The sequence below is a fragment of the Verticillium alfalfae genome, genomic scaffold (genome assembly GCF_000150825.1).
Source record: "Verticillium alfalfae VaMs.102 supercont1.8 genomic scaffold, whole genome shotgun sequence".
NCBI classification, from domain to species: Eukaryota; Fungi; Ascomycota; class Sordariomycetes; order Glomerellales; family Plectosphaerellaceae; genus Verticillium; species Verticillium alfalfae.
In genome coordinates, this window is record NW_003315031.1 from 161,086 (window position 1) to 170,283 (window position 9,198).

Sequence of the window (9,198 nt, forward strand, 5' to 3'; positions counted from 1 at the left end):
ATTGACAAAGACGATAAAAGTGGGTGAATCCGATGTGATCACGCAGCTCTAATGACAATTCCTCACGAGGTCAATTCTCAGGGGGTTGTGCAGTTCGCTTGCTCGCGCTTTACGCTGCAGGCTCCCGCCATGTGGAAAGCCCGCGTGCGGAGGGCCGCTGCACCGCCGCGCGCCATCGCATCAGGCTGCATCCAGAAGGGTGTCCGGCACAGCGGGCAGTTGAAGCCATCTTGGAGAAACCACGACGTGAGGCAGCGGGCGTGGAAGCTATGCCGGCATCCACGCAAGACTAGAATTTCGTTTTCGAGTGATCTCTCGCGATTCTTCGCGGTGAGGCCGCAAAATGCGAATGAAGGCCAAAGACTTTGATTGTTGTCGTTTGTGAGCAGGCTTGGGCTATGGTCGGGCTGAAGCAGCGGGCCTTGTCGCGCACCGCCCTCCTTGGCCAACCCAGTATCGTCGGGCATCGCACTCAACACTGGCCGTGAATCGCGGCCCTTGGCCTCGGTGCAATTACCCCTGGTCACCCGTTTCGGACTGAGAGGCGAAGGAGGCGCGGCAGTGATATCGTCATCCTCACGCCTTCGCCCAAGGCGATTTTCCTCAGCAGACCCAGCTTGCGACCAGGGCACGGTGTGTTCAGCTGATGCTGTTGCCAGCATGGTCGTCTCCAATCGTGTTGGACTTAGGGATGTTGCCAATCCTGTAGCCGCAGGTACAAAGTGCGTCTTGCCTGCAATGCTAGTTGACTCATCCGCGTTTCCCGAGTATTTGTCCTCCTGGACTATCTCTGGTGCTGCATCACACTTGCTTCCAGCCCCCGAAAATTGTGCTGTAGATGTTGCCCGCCACCCAGTCTTCCGCTTGACCGTGGTTGGCAATCTTGTTAGATGCGGCGAATTGGGTGAACTCCTCACATCAAAATTGGTGTCAGAGGATGAGAGCGACCCGAGGCAAATGGGACTGCCAGATCTTAATTAGCAACGTGTCGATTGGCGGAACAAGCAGCTAAACCATATCAAAATCAATGCGATCCTTGCAACCCTTTCAAGATGTAGATTTGAGAACATCGTGTTACGATGCTGGCAAGATCCAGAAAGGCACAAACATCGTGTTTCCGGCAGGCTTCACTTGCCACTCACTTGAATGCATCACCTGTCTGATCTCCAGCGGCTTGGCACGTCTTCTGCCGCCTCGGGGATTCACCTGATATCAGAGTCGTTCCCCATATGTTGTTGGTTCCTCACGAGAATACAAAAAGTGTGAGAAATTGTGGTCCGCCGCCCCTCAAACTTACCCCAATCGAGCAGGTCATTCGGTCGGCTTGACCAGACCGCCAAGTAGACGATGCGAGACCAAGCCGTGCGGCCGGAGGGAAGACCGCTGGCGTCGTTTCGTTTGCCGCATGGTCTGCCGCTTTTTTCGCAAATGGCTGCCAAAAAAAAAAGAAAGGACTTGACAGAACGAAACGCAGGGACTGACCAAGAAGAATTGGCTCCCTGGGGTGTTCTCGATTCGACGAGGACGCCGTCTGTTCCGACGCCGACTCCAACACCGATGCCACTGGCGGTGGTGGTGCTCCTGTCCCCCAGCGTCCCCCACCCGCTTCCCGCCAACCTCTCGGCGCCCAGGCTGTTGCTGCAGCCTCCCACGGCCGTGAGCTGGTTGCGCGCATTGGCGAGTTGTCGGAGCCCCGGATGAGACTTGCGATGCCGGCGTATTTTCGCGAAAATCACGCAACACCTACAATATCCGACACATCAGTCAGCTTGGCGCCTTCCGGCTGCTGCGATTCCCTTCAAATCCATGCCAGGGGATTGAGGAGGGATGGGAGTTGGGGTTGTAGCAGAAGAAACGGTCACGAGACCTGTCGGTACTGCTACGCCCACAGTCGCCAGGGATCTTGGATTTTGTCAACTGCGGGGTTCCTGGCGCGGGGGTCATGCACAGAATTGTGTGAGGGTCATGGCTGGCAAGACGAAGAGGCAGCGGAACAAGCCAATTCAATCAAGAAACAGTGACATACAACGGGCCACAGGTCACGATGACTGCGGCGAGTGCGAGAAGCACGATGCCAGTGCGGTCCATTTGAGGATTGATTGTTCAGGTCTTGTTGGTCGGGGCATGTGATCGGTATGTCCGTGAGGCGCGCATCGGCCCTGGAACTTCGAATGCGCCTCAACTGCGCCTATCTGTGCTCCTGGCCTGATTTTCGCCTCTTCTGCGGGCGGTGTCCAGCTCGTGGACTGCGCCAGTGACGCGATTCGTTCTTGATAGTGATCGTCGAGGAGCCTGTGATGAGGAGTATGGATCGGCGGCGGTCGGCTCGTTATCGTCAGTGTTTTGTCGTGGATCGTGGCCGGGATCGAGAACCGCGTTCATGGCGGCCTCGCCCTTTGGCTTATTGTGCTGATGCGAATCTGACGACTAGGTCGGCATCTACACTCGATTCGTGTTTTGGGGGAGACTGTACAGGTAAGCAATTGGCAGATGATACCATCACATTCGAGTGACTTTGAGGTTTTCGCGGCGTCGGGCGAGCAGTAATCATGCATACGCGTCGTGGAACCTGATGCCGCGTTTTGCCCGTCGTGAGAATGCCCGCCTACATGAGTCGGCGGAGGAATCTCACGACGCAGGCACTGTGTCCTTTCCTGCTGGGCGCGTTTTTGTACTTATATCGACAAGCTGGCTGTACCGGGGTTGCGCGTCCTCGAGTCGGCGATACAATGATCGCTCTGCTTGGAGCCCAGAGGTCAGGCGGCCGCTGGCTTGTGAATGAGGACGCGATGCCGCCGGTCTCGAGGTTATTTCCCTGGGCGGATGGGAGGAGATGGGTAGTCATGTCCCCCTCATCCCACCCCATGCGTCGCGTGGTTCATCACACCACCCTCCTCACACACAGACGGCCCTCCTTGTTCATCGCCATTAGGGTTAAAGTTTGTCGTCTCGAACCCTCAGTTGACCGGGCGGGCGCATCGTATCGCTCATGCCGCTTGGCTTGCCAATGTGTGTATACCAAGCTTCAACAATGTGCCACGGCATACCTCATCCCCCCTCCCATGCGCAGCACCATGACGCCTATCGCAAGCCCCCCACAACCATGTCGAAGCTTTTCCACCTCTTTCCATTCATCCTGGTGGCCGAGCCAAGACTCTTGGCCGTGATGCCCTGGTTGGAGGTGAGCGTCAAGGTGTGGGTTAGAGAAGCACAAGCTCAGCTCAGCAGTATTAAGCAGGGATGGCGTCTGAATCTGTGACGTCGTTGGTCGACCCACAGGTAGCATTTCCAAGAGAATCGTGCAGAAAAACATCCCCTCCCTCAACACTGTAGCGTCTACAGACTATCTCCCCGGGGCGTTGGCCAGCCAGAGTTGGAGGGGCAGCGTCCTTGGAGGGAATGATCTTGGCGACGCTTGGCGGACTTGGCATAGTCTGAGGGGGTCAGGAAGATCCCGAGGATGAAGGGGGTTCGTTAGGGGTGTCTCTTCCACCCATCTCGGGACGCTGGGGGTCTACGACGGGGGTGCATCAAATATGAACGCCAAGCAAGCCATCACGACAAGAAACCCCAAGAAATCCCAAGACAACGCCGAGCCCGACGGTAGCCCTTGGCGACACTTTTACCCCTGTTGGCCTCTCCGCTTTGCATTTTGCTTGATTGCTGACCTACTTGAAGTCCGACCGTAGTGACAGGGTTCCCGTGCGCTTTTTTTTCCCCTCTTCCCTCGCTGATATGGTACGTTCTGCCCGTCATTGCGTGATGTTTGGGGACCACGGTCCTCTCATTCGGCATGGAGGGTTCCTCCGGGGGGTGCAATGCCCCTCTCGTTCTTATTTGCAGTTTGGCTTGAGAGGGGGTGTCGCCTTGCTCTCGCTATGTAGTGGCGGAAGCCGGGAGCCTTGCGCCAGATTGGGCAATCCGTCGCCTGACCAGGCCCTGCTCGGCAGCGAGACCAATGTGTGGCTCGCTGATCTATTGGTCATTAGTCCTGTGCCTAACCCCGCGAGTCTGGGGACACCTGGAACTCAGCTCAGGGTCCTCGTGCACCTCGATTGATTATCTTTATTCTTGTTTAGCCATCCTTGATTGCGATAATTCGTGTATACATGGAGGGTGCCAGCCTAAGGTAGGCAGGTCCTCTGGACTGCGGGCAGACAAACGCCCATCAAGGTTGCATGGCGGGGTTAGGAAACGAATCAACAGCGCACTGGTCTAGAATAGCTTTCAATCTGTTGTGCAAGATGATGCCTTGCAGGACAGACGGACATCTACTGACCAACTGACAACCTTCTGAGACCCGTCATGAGGTGTCCGACATCGCTGTCTGGGCTCCTGCGTGCCCATACAATCATGGTGAATTTCCAAGGGCATATTTCAAAGCACTGAAAGGATACATGGTGGGTTTGACTTGGCCGAGGGGGATGAAACTGAAGCCGTCGTGCTGGGCATTGAGCCCGCCGGTAGGAATACTGGGGCACAATGCTTGGAAATGTGACGGCGGTGAAGAGAGATCCCCATTTTTGACAAAGGGTAAAATATCGTTTGTCCGTCCAACTTTGACGGTAGCCGAAATTTGCCGATGATGTTTCGTGCCTCGCGTGTGTGCTGTCTCTAGCCAATAAACCAAGTTTAACGATGCGTCGCGGTCGGAGTCGTCGCGGATGAGGTAGGTCAGGAAAAAGACATGTGGGGATTGTGTCTCAGACGATTGTTACATGGCTCACATCGCTTCGTTGACTAAGAGAAATCTTTTTCATTCGACAAATCGCCGGGCCCGACCTTCCTGGACGGGTTATCGACAGCGACGAGGAGGGGTACCATATGCTGTGGTCGGCTCATCTATGTGACTGTGCCGTAGGAGGCGTGAAAAAAAACTTCACTCAGGCTGCCCCATGGATCAGCCCCTCCGTAAGGGACAGCATGTGTCGCCATTTGTACCCCGCACTGAAGCCCAAATGGCTGTTTCCCTTTATCGCCGCAGACCAGTGATATGTCCCTAATGGGGCAGATCGCGACGTGATGGAAGATGATGTAGCGACCATCCCGCGGGGTGGTGCATCCGTCAAAGCCATCGCATTTCTGCCCCCGATGACTACGACATGGGCTGCAAATGGTGTGACGTTGATTGAAGAAAACCTCTGCATGTGCTCGTGAGGCAAATCACACGGTGGGAAAGGTTTTCGAGGTGCATCAGGTGCTTCGAAAGGCGGTCGTGTTAAGGTTATCTCACCGATTGCCCATCGAATTGAGTTGCCGACCACGCTAGGAAGTCTGGAACAAAAATGGCAGAGGCTGATCTGACGGGTTCCTCGAGTACGTACCTAGCCCTTCCATGCTTCCATGGAACATTCGGTGAAGGGGGCGGGGAGGCTGGCCGCTCGCTGGGTCTCTTCCCAGGACCCTCAATTGGACGGACGATTGGGTCAACCCAGGTATTATGCCCCGGTCATGTGGCATCATGACGAAGCTTTCGGCCGTGGGGACTGAGGGCCGCCCGCGTCACCCGTGAGGAGGCATTAGGCTGAGGCCAGCAATTTGTGTAGTTGCCACCCATGTTCCCGGATGACGACACCTGAGCAGCATGTCTTGCAGGTTGAGGCTCGGCCAGTGGCTGGCAAGGTGCCAGAGAGTCATTGAGGTGGTGGTTCAACATCGTATCGAGCCGACTTCGCCTTCATGGCCATGCCAAGAGGACACGGCAATGCCGCGATGGGATCGATGGGTGGAGGATGATTTTGCAGACCACGGGCTTGGGTTGATTGGTGTAAACTTTTGGGGTCGCTGCTCGTCAATCAGTATTCACCCCCCCCCACCCCCCTTCCCTTCATGTCATCTGGTTTGCGGGGGCCTCCAAGAGTTGTGTTAGCAGACCGTTCACACAGGCCGAGGACCCGGATCCTGTGGTACAGGATGTGCATGTTGGACCAGTCTTCCATGACTGTCTCTGATGTCGTTTTCACTTCCATCAAATCTGGGCAGGTACGCTCAAGCCGAGATTTACCACCTGCCCCCGTTACATAATGGCTACAATGGCTTGTCGCGGGGTCGCAGGCACGACCCGCCCATCGAATCACCAAAAATGGAGCCACGGCCATTTTGGGGGGTTCTTCAGGGTCAGGAGGGGGACGTTTTACTGCCACTCATTGCAGCACGTGCTCTGTTGTTCCTTCTCAGAGCCAGTGCCAAGTATTCCTTCGATTCATGACCAGCGCTCGAACTTCCGGTCTCGCCGTTAGTAACCCGCGTGACTACTTATCACTTTTACCTGTACATCCGCCCCCCGCCACTTCAGCACCGTAGCGACAGGCCCGAGGTGAGCAAGATGACTCTGTAAGCGTATCTCATCAACATAGCGTCTTGGCGCGAGCATCCAACCCAGCGTACCCAGCCAGTGCACCCAACGGCTCTTGCTGATTGGGCTCTCTGACTGGCTGCTTTCTTCAGCTAACCCCGCCTGCCTCGTGTAGTAGTGCTGGTGATAGCGCCGCGCTTCAAGATGCCGCTGACACGCACCCTGCAAAGGTTATCTCTTGGCGCCGTCCGGCCGGCTCGCGCTAAGCCAGACCCATCGTAGCGCCAGGAAACCCAGGTCAAGTCCCAACTCAACCCGGCAGCCAGAGCCAGGAGCAGCGAGGATCGATGCGATCCGGGTTGCAGATGAAGTTAACCCCCTTTCGATCGACCCATCGAACCCCAGGTCCTTTTTGGCCATCGTCTCGGCAGCCCATCATGCGTGGTGGCTACTTCGAGGACCACAAGTCGACTTCTTCATGTCCTATTCCTAGTATCTACGAAATGGGAGGATTGGTGTGTGTGCAATCATTATTCCCCCGCCGGATTCGCCCCAATCTGGGGCACTACATCATAGATGCGAGCTCTACATGTACATGGCTCACCATCTTGCCCATGGTTCCCAACAGCCATTATCTGAAAAAACCCGCAGGCAGGGCAACCCTCCCCAAGCCTTCCGCGAACCAGTTAGGAACCCTGCCTCCGCAATCACGCAACGACTTGGATTACGACGCTTCTGTCAAGGTGCAGATGCAGAGATGGGGAAAAGTGGAGTGCGGCTGCCGACTCAATGTTGGTTGTGCGTGCCAAACTCGCCAAATCTCTCTACGGCTCCTTGTCTTCCCACCCTTCCTTTGCACTGCCTCAATTTGCAGGGCCCACTGCCGAGAATCCAGACCGGTTCGGAAGCTTTGAGGCGGCACCCAGCACAGGACACCATGGCCGCGGCGGCGGCGGCGGCGGCAGCGGCAGTGGCAGCGGCAGCACCCAGGCAGGGCGGGCCCCCTTATCAAGGTGGTGGATGATTTGTTCGACAGACCTCATTCTCAACTTTCCGATCATCCAATCGCTCGACAGGGACGGCCACGCTCCCACGTCCCTCAGCGCTAGTGGCATGCGCGCTGAAGCAGCGACACTCCAGGCCGACACCGAGAACGACCGGAGGAGAGGAGCGGCCCCACTCGAGCGGAGCATCGCCCGGGATGGAAATGACACGAAGAAAGAAGGAAGTGAAACCGGCGGAGCAGGAGCGGGGAGGGGAGGAGAGGAGAGGCAACAGAAACGCACCGATTTTGACATGCTTGCCTGGTTGGGGCCTTTGCAGACTCCGGGTTAGGGGGAAAAAACATCAAATGCAACAGTTCGCTCTCATGGTGGCCATGATTGGGGATGCGGAGATCGAGGGGTCGCAGAACGAGTATTTTTTTCAGTTTCATGTTTCGTTGTGCGCTGGGCAGCCATCAGGCATGCAAGTCTGATGACTGTTGCATCCCTGGAAGCAACGGGATGTTGTTGTGCTGCATCCCAGTGTTGTTCGTTCGGAAATGGAGAATGTGAGGAATGGAGCCGAAGCTTAGGGGGTTCATAACCGCCGGAGTCGTTTGCATTTGTTGGGGTTGCATCTGGGTAGGACCTCGCATTCAGGAGTTCAAATGAACCCCCTTCCACCCTTTGAAACCGCGTGGGAGGAGAAAGCCCGATGAGACATGCAGCGAGCGGAAACACGACATTCGGCGTCGGCCAGATCGTGTGGCCGAAGGGCACGCGTGGCGTTCAGGACCCTCGAGAGCTTGATTGATCCGAGGACGAATGCGAAGGCGTCGTACTTAGAAGTGAGAATTGTTCCAGGTATTCATAGTGATCAGTTGGCGGAACGGCGGCAGGAAAGGAGAGTGTCATACGAGGGGAACCGAAGAACCCGGGCGGAATCGCGGCGGGATGCCAGCTGTCTGTGCTTTCTCCTCCATCCTTTCCGCCTGACGACCTCGCCAGCAGTTTTGGCGGTCAGCCTTGCCTCGCTGGCATCTTGACTCTCTGGGATCCGAAAGAACCCACCCGAGGCTTGCTTGCCTACCTGCCCTCTGACCCAACTTTGGGGACCTTGCCCCTGACTTACTGCCGACTTTGAGGGTCTTCCAAGACAGCAAAAACCTGCTAGCAGCCGCAAGGTCGTTGCTAAGGCTGGCGACGTGTAGGCAGACTGCGTACTGTTGAATGGGCCGAATATAGCAGGGTCGTGTATGACAGGGCCGTGTATGGCAGGCGCTGGTGTGGGCGGCGGCGCACTCCCAGCACGTCTTGTTCTTCTGTTCCTTGCCCACCACCCACACCCGGAGCGGGCGAGGAGACGTCCAAGATCGGATGTGGGGCTGCAGGCGGCCACCCCCCACCAAGGCGCGCCGAAGAACCAGTGACAGGCTCCGCAGCAGAGCCGCCAAGGCTGACGTCGTGTTTGGTTTCTGCGACCGTCAAGTCCGTGCTCATCTGCAGCCCCCCATCCCGGTCGTCGACTCGTTGAGCCCCCTTCATAGGAGAGCGACACCCCAAACTGAACCCCCAGAGAAGACCTTGAGGCCCCAATTAAGTTTCAACGTGCCCCGCCCATTGGGCCGAAAGAGCACGCCTGCGGGGGGTCAGGTACAAGGAAGGCAGGTGGGCTGGGTCCAGCCAGTCCAATGCCCCCAGACGGCTCAGAGACTGGCTTTCAAGGTGCTTTATCGTGACCATGAAGTCATAGCGCCAAGGCCAAAAAGATGGGCGTCGAGTCCACCCGGGGCAGCAACGAGCCACTCACATTACACGTTGGTCCCTCCACGGGCAGGCACCACCCACCTCGGAGGCGCATCCTCGTCTTCGAGCTCATCGTCCTTGACGCGAAGAGACCTAGCACCCAAGGCCGACCAG

General features: G+C 56.8%; 3 protein-coding genes across 3 annotated transcripts; 2 read left to right on the top strand and 1 right to left on the bottom strand.

Moving 5' to 3' along the window:
• Positions 1-77: 77 nt before the first annotated feature.
• VDBG_06474 (predicted protein) lies at positions 78-2,088 on the bottom strand (the record flags this gene model as incomplete). Its single annotated transcript, XM_003002866.1, has 5 exons — positions 78-963; positions 1,143-1,206; positions 1,298-1,383; positions 1,483-1,743; positions 2,027-2,088. The coding sequence occupies 5 exons, from the start codon at positions 2,086-2,088 to the stop codon at positions 78-80; spliced, it is 1,359 nt and encodes a 452-aa protein (XP_003002912.1).
• Positions 2,089-3,103: 1,015 nt separating this feature from the next.
• Positions 3,104-4,059, top strand: VDBG_06475 (predicted protein; the record flags this gene model as incomplete). Its single annotated transcript, XM_003002867.1, has 3 exons — positions 3,104-3,181; positions 3,679-3,738; positions 3,844-4,059. The coding sequence occupies 3 exons, from the start codon at positions 3,104-3,106 to the stop codon at positions 4,057-4,059; spliced, it is 354 nt and encodes a 117-aa protein (XP_003002913.1).
• A 2,266-nt stretch (positions 4,060-6,325) lies between these two features.
• VDBG_06476 (predicted protein) lies at positions 6,326-7,630 on the top strand (the record flags this gene model as incomplete). The annotated part of the gene is made up of 3 exons (XM_003002868.1): positions 6,326-6,333; positions 6,924-7,093; positions 7,170-7,630. 3 exons carry the CDS (start codon positions 6,326-6,328, stop codon positions 7,628-7,630), a joined length of 639 nt encoding a protein of 212 aa, XP_003002914.1.
• Between the last annotated feature and the right edge of the window lie 1,568 nt (positions 7,631-9,198).